The sequence below is a fragment of the Bidens hawaiensis genome, unplaced genomic scaffold (assembly GCF_021521415.1).
Source record: "Bidens hawaiensis isolate Kalapana, Puna unplaced genomic scaffold, B.hawaiensis_p1.1 tig00019660_1, whole genome shotgun sequence".
NCBI classification, from domain to species: domain Eukaryota; kingdom Viridiplantae; phylum Streptophyta; class Magnoliopsida; order Asterales; family Asteraceae; genus Bidens; species Bidens hawaiensis.
In genome coordinates, this window is record NW_027492982.1 from 256,908 (window position 1) to 275,198 (window position 18,291).

An 18,291-nucleotide genomic window follows, 5' to 3' on the forward strand; every position below is an offset into this window, starting at 1 on the left:
GTGCAGATGTAATATGTTACGCTGCCAAGGTGATTTGTTGTGCCAAATATGTAGTGTCAAGGTTATATCTTTCTTTAACGTCAAGTGTCAAGTTGAAACATGTTGCGCAAAATTTACAAATACGAGGATTTGATACATTTACAGTTTTAATAAGTCAATGTCTATGTTATTAATTATCATGATAACATGGTTAATTTACATCTCCCAAGTCCCATCATACCTACATTCAAACTCGATTTATTTGCATTTAGTTCCTTCTCCAATCGATCAACATTAACCATCACATATTTCATTTGTGCGATTCGTTCCTAGTAGAATTATTGCGAAAACAAAAACAAAAATATAAAAAATCTTTATGTTGAAGCACAATTTGAAATGTAATGTTGCTGGTTGAAATGAATATTGTAAGGCACTATGTATTGTTTTAGGAACATGTTGATTATAGATGCACAAACATGACTCAATACACATACAACATACTAACCTCCGAGTATCCCGGTGACAAAAACATCCTTAAAAAGAACCAAAGCCAATCATCAAAATATGCTCTAACGTTTTAATCCCAATCCTGTTCATCCAATTCATCATTACTCTCTTTAGGTGGCCTAACAACAATAACCACACTTCCAAGACTCTCTTCAAAACCTTTCTCCTTCAATGTCAATCCTCTTTCAACCTTCAACTCATCATCAATCACCACCAAATAGAACCCAATATCATCAACCACCTCTTTCCGCCCCCGGTCCACCATCACCAATATCGACTCGTCCTTATACCACCTATTCACCCTCCACGGCAAACCCCGAGCATTCGGAAACGCCACAATCACACCCCCTTCCTTCACCCTAAACACCGGGTCCCACGCAGGCAACACCACCCATCTATTCCACCCTTTATCCCCTTCCACAATGCCGAAATCGCCTTTACCCTTATACTCCCATGGCGCGTCCTCCACCCCTTTTCGCTTATCCTCCGCTACACAAACCGGCAAAACCGCCACCACATTTGCCTCCGCAATTTCCCCCAAATTTAACCTCACAACCGGGACCTTAACCCCATCGATAACCCCACCAACCCGTCCCCGACCCTCGCCTTCGCCTTCGTTTTTCCCATCCAATTCCTTCCCAATCCATTCCTTCGCCTTATCCGAAACCGCAACCGAAAACGCCTTCTCCAATGCAGGAACCTTTAACTCGGCTTCTCGATACTCGAGCGCTTGCCAATAATACATAAAAGCTAAACAATCAGCAGGGATGGTATAATCAAACATCTCCCGGCCGCGATCGCCTTGTCTTCTCGGGTAATCCTTAATCGACCTAGCGAGTGTTTCCGCATTAGCCGGGTCAAACTTATTCTCAAGTATGTACTTAGCGGCATCAGCTCGTTGTCTATTAGTCAACAAGCGAATCTCATACAACAACTCAGCACCACCTTTGTCAAAGAACTCAAGGGTTGTTTCATCTACACCTGACTGAACAAAAGACTCTCTGACTTGAGCACCAACGACAAGTACGTTTTGCTCAGCACCTGGGATGCCGGTGATTTCCTCAAGGGTTGATGGGTCAAAGCCGTCTTGGATGAGTGGTGGAATAAGTGGTGCGTACTCGTACCATAAGCCGAGGCGGTTGGTGAGGACGTCTAAGCGTTGGGTGATGTCGAGGTTGCGGTATTTGGGTGGGATGGGTGTTTCGGATGGTGGTGGACGGAAGGGTTGGTAGAGTTGTTTTTGTTGTGGTTGGGAGGATGATGAGGATGGGAGGATGATGGCGGAGATGGAGGTGCGGTGGTGGGGTTTGTGGTGGTGGATTAAGGGATGGGTGGGTGGTAGGAATGGGGTGTGGAGGGTGGTGGGTGGTGAGGGGTTTAGAGTGAAGGAGAGCATGGTGATGATGATGATGATGATGATGATGATGGATGGAATTGGGAGGTTGAAGTAAACGTTATCCTGTTGGGTTTCAGTGTGTTTACCTGTTGTAGATAACGTCACTCTAACTTGATTTCAACAATGACAATATTGCCCTTTTACTTGATAGAGTATCATTTGTTAAGAGATTCTATTCTATTAAACTAAAAAAAGGAGGCACAAAATCACCCAACTTGGGTAGAATGTCAACTCAAACTTGGCAAAGTCTTTATACCATAATTTAAAAAGGTTTTAGTTTCAATAAATGATTTGGTTCTAAGAATTTTGATTTCTATATGTAGAAACACAAGAAGTTTATGTTTGAATCATCTACACGTACCTTTGTTTAGAATGTTAATCGATTGTTATTAGGTTAACTTTGACAAATTAGACTTACCGTATAATAGTGTGGTTTGGGTAATAGTCTATTGTGACATACTAGATGTTTAACGATCGCCCGGGCCACGCTTGGGACGTCATTAGTGAATTGTTAAAAGTGAACATGCCTACATACATTTACACAGAGAAAGCAAAACACTCATATAGCTCTCTAGATGAGTCAATGAGGAAAGAAAACGGCGATCCTTGTTACAAGGCAAGCAGATTGGGTGTCATAAATTTGACACCTTTAGTTGTTCAAGGCCAAAATGGTAACGCACCATGAAGAAACACTAAGTGAACCCTGGACAGATTATAGATAATCTGGACAGATTATAGATAATCTGGGGGTTAAGTAATGTTTCCCACGGATGAGGTCTAACTGAGAAGGCTGTTCTTCAGGAGACCTGCAAAACAAACACCGTAAGCTCGTCACTGAGAAGGGGGGGTTCCTCCTTGTGACCACCCTCCGGCGTGAGAATCAGACTAGATTGCTCTGAATATAAGTGTATATTAAGAGATTGCTAGATAACTGGGTAGCAGATGATCTTACCATTCCAAGATGTTGGAGTATTTATAGCCGAAGGTAGGTTTCCAAGCAGGTACAGCCGGCTGAATAGTATTCCTGTTCTACCAACAGTGGACTATGCACAGGCCATACTGGTTGGTGGGTAGGTTACGGCCAACAGTGACAAAGTCGGCTGCACTATTCCACCAACTGTAGATTATGCACGTCCCACCTACTGTGGATTGTACGCAGGCCATGCTGGTTGGTGAAAAGGTTACGGCCAATAGTAACACTATTCCACCAACTGTAGGCTGCGCATGTCCCACAGTAAGGGTTGGTGAGTAGGCAGCGGCTAATAGTGACAAACAGTACTAGAGGGTGTTCCTCCTCGCACTGTTGTCGGTGAGCTGTCACCCTGTGATTGGCTCATGGGTTGTTCTGGTCAGATCGTCTGTCCTATCCATACCTTGGTAGGTATAGTACAAAAGATCTTTCAGAATCATACAGACTGGCTCATTTAGGCGGGATTGTTCCTGCCTTGCTCATTCCTTCATGTGACTACTGAAGTATCTATTGTCTTGTGCGTGTAGCCCTGCTGTCTGCGGGTAGCCTTCCCTGATGGCTTGTATCCGCAACTGCGGGAACAGGCGGGGTACTTCACCATTGGGAGGCTTTCCCTGCGTGTACAGCTTGCGTACTGCGCGTAAGGTTCTATGAGCATGGTGGGTCCTGCGGGAGCAGATGGTCTTTGCGCCGACGTCCCTGTTCAAGGTGAGTCTTGCGGGACCAACTGGGTTCTGCTGGGACCTACCTCTTCACACCACTAGTCGAGAGTGTTTGTCGCTCTCTAGACCGATAAGTCTATGGCATGACAAAACGAAAAACTCTTATTATAGTAGAGACATATTAGCTGGATTCCAGGCAACCGAGGGTGCTAATCGATGCCTCCTAAGACTAGCCCTTCACTTTAGTCATTGAATTTTTTTTTATCGAATTTACCTTTAAAGCAAACATTTTTTTTCTAGTATTGTTTGTATTCTACGTCTCATAACAGGTGAACTTCAACCCAACTTGGTCATAAGCCTTGGAGATATGGGACCAACAAAGTTTATCATATAAACTTGACTAGTGCCAACCTAATTTTCCGGTCTCAAGCTTTGCTTATATATGCTTCATATTTCTAACCTAAGGTGACAGAGCAATCCATGACAAACTTCAAACTCATGTAGCAACATTGTCGCCACATATTTACCCATGCATGGCTTCAAACCCATATGGTAAACCTTTGCTACATAAACCCAAACCATTTTCCTTTTAACTTTTAACAACCAATTTAAAAAATAATAATAAAAAAAATTATTTGGTATTTGTAGGTAGGTGCTGCTATTGATTTTATGGTTTGTACTATTTGAGTGTAGAAATGAGGTGACAATGTAGTATTAGCCGGTGCATCGAAAGTACCCATGAGTGCACATTCCCCCATAATACATTATACTTTGTTATATATAATACTAATGTAAAAATATATACCATACGTATTTTTTTAAAAACCAAGTATTTCCTTTATTTACAATTTTACCTCCCAAATATTACACTCCCTACTCAGAACTCGAACCTGGGTGCCCACCCAAAGAGGATTCTCCTTTTACCATTGGGGCAAAGCCCGTATAATGGGCTCATTTAGACCCACGAGTCAATTCGAGTTCAATAAGTAAAGTTCAAGATTGGACTCGAGCTCATTTAAGCTTGGCTTTTATTAAAGTTTTTAACAAACTGGTCTCGAATAAACCACAAACAGCTTGAATCGCTTACACCCCAAGATTCTAATGGTTGGACCCAACTTATTGATGTCTAAGTTGATTAAACCCAACCTTAAAATTTCACATAGACACAAACGACTTTTTGTAACTTCAATAATCATTATTCAACAATATAAATAACATAATTAAGTCACTAAGCATTCAAGTATATCATAAAACCTACTAACAATATCTATTAGATCGTTCTAAGAGCACATACAAGCTCAAACGTTTACCTACATACAAATGTCATACAACCTTGTACAGCAATATATGTACAAAAGATGACAACAAAACAAAACAAAACAAAACAATTATGTCACAAATCCCCAAAATTATTGGAATCGATTGCCACAATCTTCGAAACACCAAACCTCGGGCCATTCCTCGGCTCTTGAACGGTAACCTAACACTTCCAGTAATCTTGACACCGCTCTTGGTACGAACTATCGGTTAATCATCCTCCTTTTTCAAATCACTTGGTGGCAAAAAACAGTCTATTGAAAGATCTTTTATGTTAAAATCAACTACCTCAATGATACAAACCTCTTCCATTTTTGTTTCCAAATGGCTATCCGGATCCAAAGTAATTTAGTATATATGTTTTAATATAACAAATAATTAAAAATAAATAATTTTGAAATTTTGGATATTTGAATTTTCGAATTCGGATTCGGACAGTGATTTTACAAATTTTCGGATATCCAATATCGGAAATTTCAAAATTGATTTATTTATAATTATTTGTTATACTAAAACGTAAATAGTAAATTAGTTTGGAAACCCTGCATCCAAAGTGAAAACAAAATCACAGGTCCCAATACACAAGACCAGATTGAGCATTCATCCACCTAACAGATATCAGTCAATCGTTGACGTATGCCGTATCACTCGCCGGTGTACGGTGGTCGTGGCCATCGATCTACAACATATCTCTCGCCGGTATACGGCTGTTAGCGAACTTCACCGGTGGACGATTGGACTACGATTCAGACGACTACTACCGACTTCCATACAATTAACATTTCACATCAGACATTGCTGGTTAACTGGTTATTCACTTTCAATCTCTCCTCAACTTTATTTCAGACCCTATTTGTTATAATTTTATTACTTTGGTAGTTATACATTGTTATAAGTTTGTTATTCTGTTAGCTATAGATTTGTTATTTTGTTAGACAAATATAACCCTTAAATTTCAAAAATTGATGCTATAGAAGTTGTACTTGTAGCAACAAGTTAGAGGTCCTTGACCGGTGCTTTATAATTAGTAGAGATAGAGATATTTTAAGCATTTTACCATTTGTATATATACTGTTTGTTTCCTTGTTGATTTGATTTGATTTGGTAGTAACAGTAACAGTAATAGTAATGGGAAGCAGAAAGCGTTGTCCACCACCGTTGGATCCTGATGGAATATTCTCCGGAATGGTCGTCTTCCTCGTTGATAACGGCGTCCAGAAACGTCGCCTGCAGGTTGCTTATACGCATTAATTAATAATTTAATTCTAGGCAGGCAGGCTGTTTGTTTGTATATATGTATGATTGAATTATTATTATTATTCCATGTGGTGGTGAACTAATAAGAAGATATGGAAGCAAAAGCTAGTGCAGATGGGAGCAACCATACAAGAAGAAGAAACTCTGTCTGGGAATGTGACTCACGTTTTCGCAACCGATTCCGACTCCCTTCACCACAAATTCCCTCCCAAAATATTACACCGCTTCAAAGGGGTAGGTAATCGATAGTGTTGCATGTTCCAGTATGTGGTGATTGATGATTTTCTGTAATAATATTATATTATTCAGGCCATTCTTCTTAATCAATGGATAGAGGACAGTTTGAGACTAGGCGAGAAACTCAACCAAGACTCCTACAAGTTAACTGCAGGCCAAAACACACCTAATGAGAACCCTGTTGAACCTTCAAAATCTCAGTTACACCCTCATAAAAAGCTGAAAGCCTCACCCAACAAGTCAGACACTTCTAAGGACAACTCATCGCCCGAAAGCCCTTCAAGCATTAGTCAACTCACCACTGATGGTCAACATAGTTCTGTAAGACCTTTTGTTACTGACTTGTATAGTTATATGTCTCAATGGTGTGTCTGATATATATTTCTTTTTTTTATACTCAGATTAGTGCACAAGATGATAGTTCATTGCCTTATCATCCTCCTGATTTAAATCGAAATATTACTGAAATATTTGGCAAGCTGATTAATATTTATAGAGGTAAATTTATTATTAACCATACCATTCTACACATTCATAATGAGTTGTTTTAGATTCACTTTCGTATTTTAATAAATTTGTCAGCTTTGGGTGATGATCGGCGGTCCTTCAGCTATTACAAGGCAATTCCTGTTATTGAAAGGTTACCGTTTAAAATTGAAAGTGTTGACCAAGTCAGAGACTTACCCGCTATTGGAAAGTCAATGCAGGATCATGTGAGTAGACATTATTCATAAAACATTGCATTATCTTTTGGACATTTTATCTTCAGTATGCATAGTTAACGTGAAATTAGGTTTGCTATTATAGATACATGAGATCATGACGACTGGGAAACTGTCCAAGTTGGAACACTTTGAGAGTGATGAAAAGGTGTGTTTTACATAACAAATATCAAGATTTATATAATATTGCAATCATGAATCGTTAAATTTAGACTATGAAAATAAAGTAACTGATTGGTTGTATGTCTTTCAGGTACGGACAATTAGCTTGTTTGGGGAAGTATGGGGGGTGGGTCCCGCTACGGCACTGAAACTTTATGAAAAAGGACACAGGAGTCTGGATGATTTGAAAGATGACGCCACACTCACAAATTCACAACGGTTAGGATTGAAATATTTTGAAGACATCAGAACAAGGATACCACGTCAGGAGGTCTGGATTCTAAGGTTTTTATTTTTTTCCTGCATATTCAAAGAACATAGATGTGGCAAAATGAAATATTATCTTCAAATTTGTTGAATTTTGAAACTAATTAATGTGTGCAGTATATAATTTTAATAATGATATGATATTTTGATAAATATGATTTAGGAGGTTTTATGAATTAAAACTGCATTTTTGGTGAGTCGTGACCTTTCGTTTTTTAAGATGAGTTCTTGTTTAAACAGTTGAAAAGTGGCACTCCTAGAAAAGGTTAATAATATGAACTTTATTTGATATTATATAATAGGTACAAGAGATGGAACACTTGCTACAGAGAGCTGCAGAAGATGTTTTACCTGGAGTAAGTATTCTTTCTTTAAATTATATCTACGATCATTATGCTTAAAACGTGTCTTATGCTTTAATTTGTCACTGGATATTAGTGATTATTTTTCAAGTTTAAAATGTTAACTGAAGGAATATCTTGGCTTTCTGAGATAGCCAAGAGAGAACCGAGAACAACTTAAAATGAATAAACCATGATTCGAAATAGCGTGTTAAAGTTCATAAAGAAATAAAGTGATTCGCATTAGACACTTTGTCATTAGTCTGATTGTTGTTTTAACTTGTTTTAAGGTCTGTAGGGTTCCGTTTTTGGATGAGTAATCCTACATCAATAAATCATATATATCTATAACCCCATGAAAATTTTGATGTTCTTCTTTTGGATATAGTCTACTTTAACTCTGAAAAGTAAATTATTTTTATCATTATCTGGTAGCAAGCATTGATATTAGATATATAATTTTGAAATGATAGCTTTCAAATTATAATCCTACATCAATAAATCATATATATCTATATTAGATATGGATCTAGTCTACTTTAACTCTGAAAAGTAAATTATGTAAGGCACTTCAACTCTTGTAATGCTCCTCATTGTGAAGCTTCTCTTATCATGTTTCAAATTATAAACATAAACAGTTGCAAATTCTCATTTTTGTGATTTTTATCATTACAAAGTTTTTGTGGCATGATTTGGCTCTATCTGAAAATCAAAAGTTAGTTTTTTTATTTATCTTGTGCTTATTACATGTTAATTGGGTGTGCAAAACTTGGGTGGCCAGACCAAAATATCTTTAAGTTCATATGTGTAAGCAAAATTAAGTTAACAAAGGAATCACAAATATCCTTTAATAGAAGACCAACCAACCAATAATCACATAAGATTATATTAAGTTCTGACTTTATCTGAAAACATTGTTAGGCCATGTAACGAGTTCAGTTAATTATCGTTTATTCAGTTCATTGGTATAACCAAGTAATTAGGGTTAAGGTTATTCTTGTTCATAAAGCTCAGTCAGTGATGGTGTAGTTTCTTTCACATCCTATTTCTGAATTTATTTCCTAATAATGTTGTGATCAACTTTTACCGCAGGTGAGTGTTGTGTGTGGAGGCTCATTTAGACGTGGAAAGGCTACTTGTGGGGATATGGACATTATAATTACACATCCTGATGGAAAAAGGTCATATATCTAAACTAATACTTTTTTAGCTTTTATAAAAATTGCATTGAGAAACCATTTCCTGTTCGATTTTAAATTGAAAGCTTTAAGTTAAACTGATATAAATTACAATTTCAATGTGTATGTTGGATGTAAAGTTATTATAAACAATAATTTTTTCAGTTGGTTTACTTTTAAAATGATGCTGTCTTTGGGTTTGTTCGAGCTAAACTAAAAAATATTAATATATATATTTTTTTCTTTTTAATTAACTTTACTGTTCATGGTCTTCAGAACTGAATGGATTTGTTTTACAGCCATATAGGTTTTCTATCCAAGTATGTAAATCATTTGAAAGATATGAACTTTTTAAGAGAGGATTTGGTTTTCAGTATTCACAGCGAGCAGGTAAGTATGAAATGTATAATATATATGTATGTATGAATTTATCTTTGTTTATTGCTTGTTTTTATCTATGATTTATAGTATGGTGGAAGATGATTATATTTCCTAAGTTTTATCAGCTGTGCAGGGTACTGATTCCGGGGTTGATACATACTTTGGTCTTTGCACATATCCTGGTCGCGAGCTCCGCCATCGTATTGATTTGAAGGTATAATGCTCATACTTCCAACTATTAAAAAATGAATAGTTAATGGTTCATAATATTAATTTGATGCGTCTATCAGTTAATACTTAATAGCCTTAACTAGTTACTTATAAAAGACTTTCACAATGTTGGTTCCCTTTTTGGCAATGTGTTGTGTTACACACGCTTTTATGAGATTTTTATGTATTTCAAAACAATCTGAAATATTGTTTTATATGTACATGACTCGGTTTTCATTTTTAGGTTTACCCAAAGGATATATACCCATTTGGGCTAATACATTGGACAGGGAACGATGTGGTGAACAGAAGGTATTTCGGTTTTATATGTATTTTTTGCAGTTTTAATCATTATGGCTTATAATGTCGGCTTGTAAATGATTCTAAATTGAAGCCTTTATTGCAGAATGAGAATACTTGCAGAATCCAAAGGGTTCCGACTGGACGATAACGGGCTTTTTCCTGCAACTCATGGATCTAGTGGAAAAAGGGTGATAATAGTAATAATAGCAAACGAGAAGTCGGGTTTATTCCTAATGGCTGGCTGATTTTACAATTTGTGCAGGTCAGTGGTAGCACAAGTTTGAAGTTTGACTCAGAGAAGGAAGTGTTTGACTTTCTTGGATTTCCGTGGCTTGAACCGCACGAACGCAATATTTGACAGGCATGTTATGTAAATAGGAAGGGGAATGTTTGTGTTTGTATATAATGGTTATTTTAGAAGTTAAGTAACTTTGTAGTTTTACAGTTTCGTTTGGTTTTATGGGATTGAAGTTTAAGCTTGAATCGTTTAAGCTAAGCTTTTATTAAAGTTTTTAGCAAACTGGCCTCGAATAACCCACAAACGGCTTGAATCGTTTACACCCCTTGATTCTAACGGTCGGACCCAACTTATTTATCATCTGTAAGTTGATTACACCCAACCGTAAAATTTCACATAGGCACAAATGACTTCTTGTAACCTAAATAATCATTATTCAACAATGTAAACAATGTAATGAAGTCACTAAACATTCAAGTATATGATAAAACCTACTAACAATCTCTATTAGATCATCTAAGAGCACATACAGCTCAAACGTTTACCTACCTACAAATGCCATACAACCTTGTACAACATTATATGTACAAAACATGACAACAAAACAAAACAATTATGTCACAGCTCCCCAAAATTATTGGAATCGATCGCCACAATCTTCGAAACACCAAACCTCGGGCCATTTCCTCGGCTCTTGAACGGTAACCTAGCACTTCCAGTAAACTTGTCACCACTCTTGGTACGAACTATCGGTTGATCATCCTCCTTTTTCAAATCACTGGGTGGCAAAAAACAGTCCATTGAAAGACCTTTTATGTTAAAATCAACTTCCTCAATAGTCCAAACCTCTTCCATTTTCGTCTCCGAATGACTATCCGGATCCTCCCCGAATCTAAACAACGAAACAATTGTTTGACCACCGTGCGCGATGTTAACACCATCGATGGTGCGGTAATCTTGGATTAGTGACTCCATGGTTGTTTCCCAAAACACATTATCACTTCCAGGGGCTTTTATTCTTATTAAATGAGTGTCTTTAAGTTGGTACAAAAGACCAGTTCTTTGACTAAAATAGCCCCATAATGTGTGCTTCATTATTTGCACATTGTTACTGCTTCGTGTTTTAAGACTTGAAGGCTCTGCTTCAAGCTTTAACACGAAGCAGTCTTCTCCCTTGATGGTCTTCTCTCCAATACAGATTGAATTTGTGAATAAATTAGCCGTTGACTTTGGATCAAGACCCTGTCAAAATCAAGATTTGACTTTTAGCCTTTAGTCGACTTTAATTAAAAGGAATTTAAGCAATTGACAGCTAAGAAACTTTAATACGTGCGTGATCTACTCCAGATTATTGTTAGGTTGATTGAAATAGGACCCACTTTGAAATTAATTATCACACATTTTTTTAAAATTATATCTACATGCAGATAAAAATAAAAAAGTACCTGTAAGGAACGACGAAGAGGTCTAGGAGGGCCTCTAGAGGCATGGGAATGATACCACGGTGTCTGACGCCATGCCACCTTCCCGTCGCTGCCAGCGCTGATCTTGTAACCGGAAACAACGAGTTCCAAACTCCAAAGGTCCGGCCTTTTTTGCCATAACACAAACCCACCCATCTCACCACCATCGTTCTTCACACTCTTGGCCTTCAACGCTTTACCAACGCCGCAGTTCACGGTTATTTCGTCAATTGCGTTGAATTCCGACGCCACCATCTTCACCTTCCCCACGGCGTACATACTATCGACTGAATTCAAAGCCTTTTCGCCTCCCGCCGCTGCTATGTATTGTTGCACGATGTATTTTGCCATTGAAGACTCCTACATAAATCAAATTCTAATTAATACTTAGCCATGTAATATGTAACATATACTACGGTTTCTCTACCAATCCTGTGTTGACACGAGTTTTCTAAATTTACTTTAAAAAGTACATGTTGCAAGTGAAAAACAAAAGAAAATAATAAGGCTTTAAGTTTGATTAAGTAATTCTATTATTCTTTGTGTATAATTATTGCTTGGAGCATTAAATTTTCGTGTTGTACGTGACATAAAAAACCTTGTTGTAACTTTAAATTTAAATGATATGAAAAGTTATCATTATTTATGTGACATGACCAGATAATTCAAACGTTGGGTTAAAAGGCATCCAAGTATAAAAAAAACGAATCATTAACAGTACTTACGATAGGGTGATCGTGAATAGCCGGGTTGATACCCGCGGGGTGCGAAGAGGACACCGAAAGAGGGACAAGAGGAGCTCCAACAACTCCAAGCAAAAGTTGAATTTCACCATTTCGTCCACCGAAGTCCGAAAACTGTCGTTTTTGATAAGTGGAATGAGGCTTCATCCAAGATTTCAGCATTCCAGCAACCGAATTCGGGAAATTAGCATTGTGATTAATCTTGATGTCGTCAAAGCTTTCCTCTGGTATCGGAACCTCAAGCACGGTTTCGAGACCGTCTTCGCTGTCTAGGTTTGGGCATAAGGTCTTCATTGTTAAGTTTAGAGAAATTAAGATAGTTGAAGTATTGAAGACTTGGAAGTGTGTAATGGATTCAAATGGAAAGATATAGGCCAGTGAGAATGACCAGCCGACCATTAGTCACTTTGTAACGTGCCAACTCTTTTGTTATGTCGTGTCCGCACGCTCACTGTTTTTCTCTCTCTTTATTTTTATTTTATGCTAGTTCAATGTTTAAAATAATATTATGTTGGTAAATAATTAACATGTATTAGAATAAATTAATGATATTGCTTATCTGACTTAAATTTTTATCAGACAACGTATGATTTGATTATTGAAAAAAATCCGCTTTGTGGCTATGATTCACTAAAATAAAGCCCAATCTAGTTGTTCTTTCTTCCTAACATAAGATAAATAAAATAAATGACTCACTACATTAAAATAATGTATCATATTTAACATAGTGTTATTATATTGCCTGAATAAGCTTCAAAATGTCCTTTGATATATTTATATGGTTACTTTCATAATAACAAAATGGTTTTTTTATGTGTTTAATACTTTTAAAAATTTTGTTACGATTTACTACATACAAGTAACTTTTTTGTGACAGATACATGTTAATATAGTTAAACCTAAAACAAAATGAATTAAGATGTGTGTGTATATCCATGTATTGAAATAATTATGTAGCTTATTGATATAACAAAATCTATCTTACTAGTTTCCTTGTCGTTAGTGAATCAAACCTATAGCACATTAGCTAGCAATGAGAGAGTTAAAGTATTGACTGGATAACTATACCTTATCTCTAGACGTAATTGATCGAAACCAACTATCTTCGAACAATTGTTCGTTGGTAAATATATATTCACTACAAAACTAATTTTGACCAGAGAACAACAGAGAAAACTATAAGCTTTTATACATATACACTATTAGGTTTTTAACGGATATATTGCTTTTCGTTGTTTGTTGTTAATATACACTATTACATATACAAAAGTAACTTGGTTTGTGTTGTTTGTTGTTAATATATTGTTTTTCGTTGACCATTAAAAAAAAATAAATTAACCGAATATATTTCTCTCTCCAAAATTATAAACTTCTCTATTTAAAATAGTTTATTATACCTCATATATTGAGCGGGCCTAGGTTGATGTTAAGATATTAACTTTCAGGGGTCCAAAATTTTAAATCTGTGATTTTTAATCTATAATATATATAAACGAAGACATAAAAATCCTACGTGTCGCGATGTGGTCGCTCCCCCCATTTTTGGAGTCACTAGATTTGCTTGATTTTTAAATGGAGGCTTCTCATGCATTTGACCTGAATTCATTGGTATGGGTCTTACCAAACTCATATATTTCTTAAACGAGTTATAACATCTCATTAAATTAAAAATTATTCTCACCAAATTATTGGTGTAAAAATCCTTTAAAATATGATATACTAAAAATTAATATCTTATTTATTTTAAAAAAGATATATATATATATATATATATATATTATTTAAATTAAAAAACCAATTTTATAGTAAAAAAAATAAACGGGTCTTGGGTCTCATCAAACCATAAGTATATTATTAACTTTCGTAAATATTATTTATAGTTAAAAACCAATTTTATAGTAAAAGAAATAAACGGGTCTTGGGTCTTATCAAAACCATAGAGTTTTTAAATCGGATTATAACATCTCATTTATTAGTGAAATAATTTATCACAAAACCATAATTATATTATTAACTTTCATACAATAAAAAAATATAAATTCCAAAAATAAATAAATATTAGAACAAATAATAAAACAACCCCGTAATACGAGGGATAAAAACTAGTATATTAATAAGAAAGAATGTTGTTTAGCAATTAATAAATAGCTAGCACAAAGGAAAAAAAAATCAAGTAAGCAGTGTTTGGAAGGTATTAACATTTAACAAAATTGTGATCTGGTGGTTGTAATGGAAATAGGGATTGCATTTGGTTAAGGTATGGGTTGAAACTTGAAAGACAATGGAATAATCTGGTTTTGTCGTTTATGGTGGTTGATGTTGGAGCAACCGGCAATTGGTTTGGCGGTTTGCATGGCTTTTAATAAACCCATCCGGTCCATCATGTTACGCACGTTCCATGATATTTTGTGGCCGGGGGTTCAACCTACAGTCCAAAAATCCATGACCAGATGAATCGTCTCGTCAAATTTATGTTTGTTCGTTACTGAAAGCTTACAACATTAATGAATAAAATATCATAACCTCAATTATTTGAACTAAATGTCATAATATCTCGCTAATGTAACTAGTTATGGAAGATATTAATATCCCGCAAGTTAAACAAATAAGTCCAACTGAATTTTAATAATCCCATATTTCACATTTATGCGGTTAGTCATTAATAATCCAACTTGAAAATATTCTAGCTAGAAGTCCCACATTTTAAACATTTTTGTCTCATTACATTCATTAAGAAAAACGTAATGCTGTTAAGATTTATTTGAATTTCAAGCTGATGTTTTAAGGCTTTTAATCGGAAGAAGAATACGAGTTGATTGATGTAAAACTTACCTTAAAATGGTACTCCAACTGATAAAACGGTGCTTGAATTTGTGTCTAAACTTCCAATAACCAAAAATCAAGCCGCTTGTAGCACCGTTTCGAGATAAATTTTATAACAATTGACTCATATCCTCCTTCCGATCAAAAACCCCAGAACATCAGTTTAAAATTCTGATAAAACTTAGCGACGTTAACGGATGTACAATGAGACAAAATGTTTAAAAGGTGAGACTTCCAACATGAATGATTTCAGGTGGGATTATTATTGGCTGCCTGCACAAAGATAAGATTATAATAATCCGATTTGCCAGCGAATAATTATCTAGTTCTTCAATTTTATATATCTGTTTGTTAAACACAAGCAATGCGTTTTGTCTTTTGTTTTGGTAAAAAAAACAAACAAAGTAATTTAGTGATCAAACTTAGTTGTGAGGTAGTGTGCTCTTCGGAATTTTGCAAAAGGTGTGTGAAATCAAGCAGTAAACTACTCTTGATACTACGAGGAAAGCCCTTAATCTATTATGATCTCCGACATAAAACATCGGGAGATGACTAAACGTCAATCTGTCTTAAAAAAATATTATTATTAATAAAAAAATAAGAAATGTAACTTGAGAACAATGTTAATAAAAGCTAGCTAGAAATATAGGGAATGTTTTTTGAGAGTGTGTGAATTGTGTTCTACGATCAACCTTGCTTCTATTTATATAAAACAAAACGTAATTGATTCCAAGATCTTGTCTATTTTATAGGTCTTTTAACGTTCTCCTGTGAGGATAAGTCAAAGCAAAAAAAGAAAATTGCAGTTTGTTGTTATTTAGGGATCTCGAATCATAAAATTGACCCATAACACCTATACAACAAATTTTTTTTGAAGCTTTTCATAAATATAACTCGAGTTCATGATGACTTTTACAACAAAATCAACATAAGCATTTTAAGAACTTAGAACATAACAGTGTACTGAATTACAAATTAAACTATGAAAAATTTGGTAAAGATTTCAATTCTCAAACACCAAATGTTTTAATAATCATTGAAGCAGATTTGAAGATATGTCCAAGAAAGTATGGATGGAGGCATTTATATGTTCTATAACACATCATATGTAGTTTAAATTAATATTTTATATGGGTCGTATCAGGTTCATGAACGTTCACATATAAACATAATAATGCCGGTATATTACCCTTTTTTGCATGTACTTCATGAAAGCATTAATCCCGATTTGGTTCACATATGATGAAGGTTATAAATTGATAAACAAAGAAAATGAAGCTAGTTAGAGTTTGAGTCTTGGTTATTAATTAGTTGATCGGTTGATTACTTAGGGTTATCTAGTTTGTGTAGATGTTATTAGTTTAATTAGTATATGAGTCATAGTAGGTTCGTTTTTTGGTGTGCTCAAATATTGAGTCATGGTTTTGTTAGTGGAGTGTCGAGTTTTGAATTGAATATAAGAAAAGTGTCGACGTGATGGGTTTCCATAAAACCGAGTTGTATTTTCTTACTGCGTACACTTCTATTTATCGATCTAAATTTGCTCGTGTGTATGATCCGAGCCAACAATTAGTATCAGATCCAATCAAAGACCAATAACGGATCCAAGAAGCAACATCCTTCAAAAGCTAGTAATGTAGAAGAAAAAAAATAAAAGGGTCTTTAATTATCGCATTAATGTAAAAGTTGAGAGAGTGTACGTTTAGTACGGAGTTAATAATGAAAGGGATAAGAAGTACATCTACAAACACCATTTTACATTCAGGCTAAACATATTGTTGATTTTCCATTTTAGTCATTTAATCAAGATTAACACTAAAAAAACAATGGGTCATGTGAATATATTCCACTCCATACCTCTGTTGTTGATTATGTAACATTTTTTATTTTTCATTTTAGATATTTAGAAAAACAATGGGGGTCATGTGACCCTATCGGGCCTATCCCATATTTAGCACAACCGTAGTTTAAATGTTTGTTGACTGTTTGTTGTTTTCGTTTGCAACGGTGTTACTTGCGAAAATAAGCAGCAATCAACGGCGCCGTTTTGGTCCCACACTCCCACTTTTGATGTCTTTGTAATTGACAAAGTATTAATATGTGTCGAGTTTTTATTCATTACAAGTTTTCAAAAACTTTTGTATCTTAAAAAATTATAATTGTTATAACTTAATACAATGAGAATATGATATTCGTCTAGTGATCTACAGTTGGATTTAGCTTTTTAACCGAGTCTAATGCTAGATTTGTAGCCTCATGACTTTACTTGTTCTAAGATTGTGGGTTCGAGTATCGTCTTAAGCAATTTGCTTTATAGGGTGTTTGAGATTAAAGTTTGAAAAATGCTTATTGACTTATTGGCTTTTTCAAGAAGCCAATAAGCTAAAAAGGTAGTTAGCAAATGTAAAAGTTTTTTTTTTTTTTTTGGCTTTATGGTTTGCTTAAAAAAAGTTATTTTTCAAAAGCCTCATATCCTAGCTTTTCAAAAATATATTTGATTTTTTTTAACTGTGGGTTTCCTTCTAAATGGGTGGGCCAGGTCACCACGTTCTAATCTTCGGGCGGAAGGGTGTCCAGGTCTTTGCTATTTAAAAATGAAACATTATTACCAACTTTGAATGCTACGTTTGACAATAACCTCATATCTGAATTTGATAATTAAGACTTATGTTATACCTGTTGTCATCTATCTACATGGGACAGAAATGCAATTAAACTCTCATGTTCATAACAATTTGGATCTCATCTTAGACAATGACGAACGGAGATACAGGGAGCGCACAACTTTAGACTTAGGTTTATAAAACGCCTTCAAGTTCTTATCTTTTGGGATGGGTTATTACATTATATTGCACAAACTACGTAGAGAGAATGTGATATTCTTTCATGAATTTCAAGATTTTAAGTTGTAATAACAAGTCATGCTTATAGGATCCCAAATATGCATGGCCTTGTCAAATTTAAAAAAAAATTGTTGAATAAAATTAATGATTTGCACGTTATTGATGTAAGAAATTTTGAAAAGAGTTAGAGAGGAAGGCGCACCCATATGGGTAGAGTGTATGAATTTCAAACCACATGGTAACACCACCCCCACACTATGTGGTGGGTAAAGTACATGGCTTCATTTCATGG

At 35.3% G+C, this 18,291-nt stretch overlaps 2 protein-coding genes and 1 pseudogene across 6 annotated transcripts; 1 reads left to right on the forward strand and 2 right to left on the reverse strand.

The window, feature by feature from the left end:
• Window positions 1–332: 332 nt before the first annotated feature.
• On the reverse strand, window positions 333–1,885 carry LOC143558823 (rubisco accumulation factor 1.1, chloroplastic pseudogene; annotated as a pseudogene).
• A 3,507-nt stretch (window positions 1,886–5,392) lies between these two features.
• LOC143558824 (DNA polymerase lambda) lies at window positions 5,393–10,390 on the forward strand. Of its 5 annotated transcripts, none has more exons than XM_077047582.1 (15): window positions 5,393–5,632; window positions 5,940–6,064; window positions 6,176–6,322; window positions 6,398–6,646; window positions 6,727–6,823; window positions 6,908–7,038; window positions 7,133–7,195; window positions 7,301–7,480; window positions 7,779–7,832; window positions 8,910–8,998; window positions 9,295–9,385; window positions 9,510–9,590; window positions 9,831–9,898; window positions 9,993–10,077; window positions 10,152–10,390. In XM_077047582.1, exons 2-15 carry the CDS (start codon window positions 5,960–5,962, stop codon window positions 10,245–10,247), a joined length of 1,536 nt encoding a protein of 511 aa, XP_076903697.1. In that variant the 5' UTR covers window positions 5,393–5,632; window positions 5,940–5,959; the 3' UTR covers window positions 10,248–10,390. The 5 variants fall into 5 exon arrangements, with proteins under 5 accessions (XP_076903697.1, XP_076903696.1, XP_076903699.1 ...); XM_077047581.1 differs by having other exon boundaries at window positions 5,946–6,064; XM_077047584.1 differs by having other exon boundaries at window positions 5,946–6,064; window positions 6,179–6,322.
• A 229-nt stretch (window positions 10,391–10,619) lies between these two features.
• LOC143558826 (uncharacterized) lies at window positions 10,620–12,925 on the reverse strand. The gene is made up of 3 exons (XM_077047585.1): window positions 12,316–12,925; window positions 11,573–11,950; window positions 10,620–11,369 (listed from the first exon to the last, which is right to left on the reverse strand). Exons 1-3 carry the CDS (start codon window positions 12,730–12,732, stop codon window positions 10,746–10,748), a joined length of 1,419 nt encoding a protein of 472 aa, XP_076903700.1. The 5' UTR covers window positions 12,733–12,925; the 3' UTR covers window positions 10,620–10,745.
• Between the last annotated feature and the right edge of the window lie 5,366 nt (window positions 12,926–18,291).

What these genes read in the sequence shown, in the direction of transcription:
- LOC143558826 (XM_077047585.1), bottom strand. Translation starts at nt 12,732, where the DNA reads ATGGTCGGCTGGTCATTCTCACTGGCCTATATCTTTCCATTTGAATCC. An exon ending in CTATTCACGATCACCCTATC is followed by an intron (nt 11,951 to 12,315) that starts GTAAGTACTGTT and finishes TGATTTATGTAG; the next exon opens with GAGTCTTCAATGGCAAAATA. An exon ending in CTCTTCGTCGTTCCTTACAG is followed by an intron (nt 11,370 to 11,572) that starts GTACTTTTTTAT and finishes TGATTTTGACAG; the next exon opens with GGTCTTGATCCAAAGTCAAC.
- LOC143558824 (XM_077047582.1), top strand. Translation starts at nt 5,960, where the DNA reads ATGGGAAGCAGAAAGCGTTGTCCACCACCGTTGGATCCTGATGGAATA. An exon ending in CAAGGATACCACGTCAGGAG is followed by an intron (nt 7,481 to 7,778) that starts GTCTGGATTCTA and finishes ATTATATAATAG; the next exon opens with GTACAAGAGATGGAACACTT. An exon ending in TCAGTATTCACAGCGAGCAG is followed by an intron (nt 9,386 to 9,509) that starts GTAAGTATGAAA and finishes TCAGCTGTGCAG; the next exon opens with GGTACTGATTCCGGGGTTGA.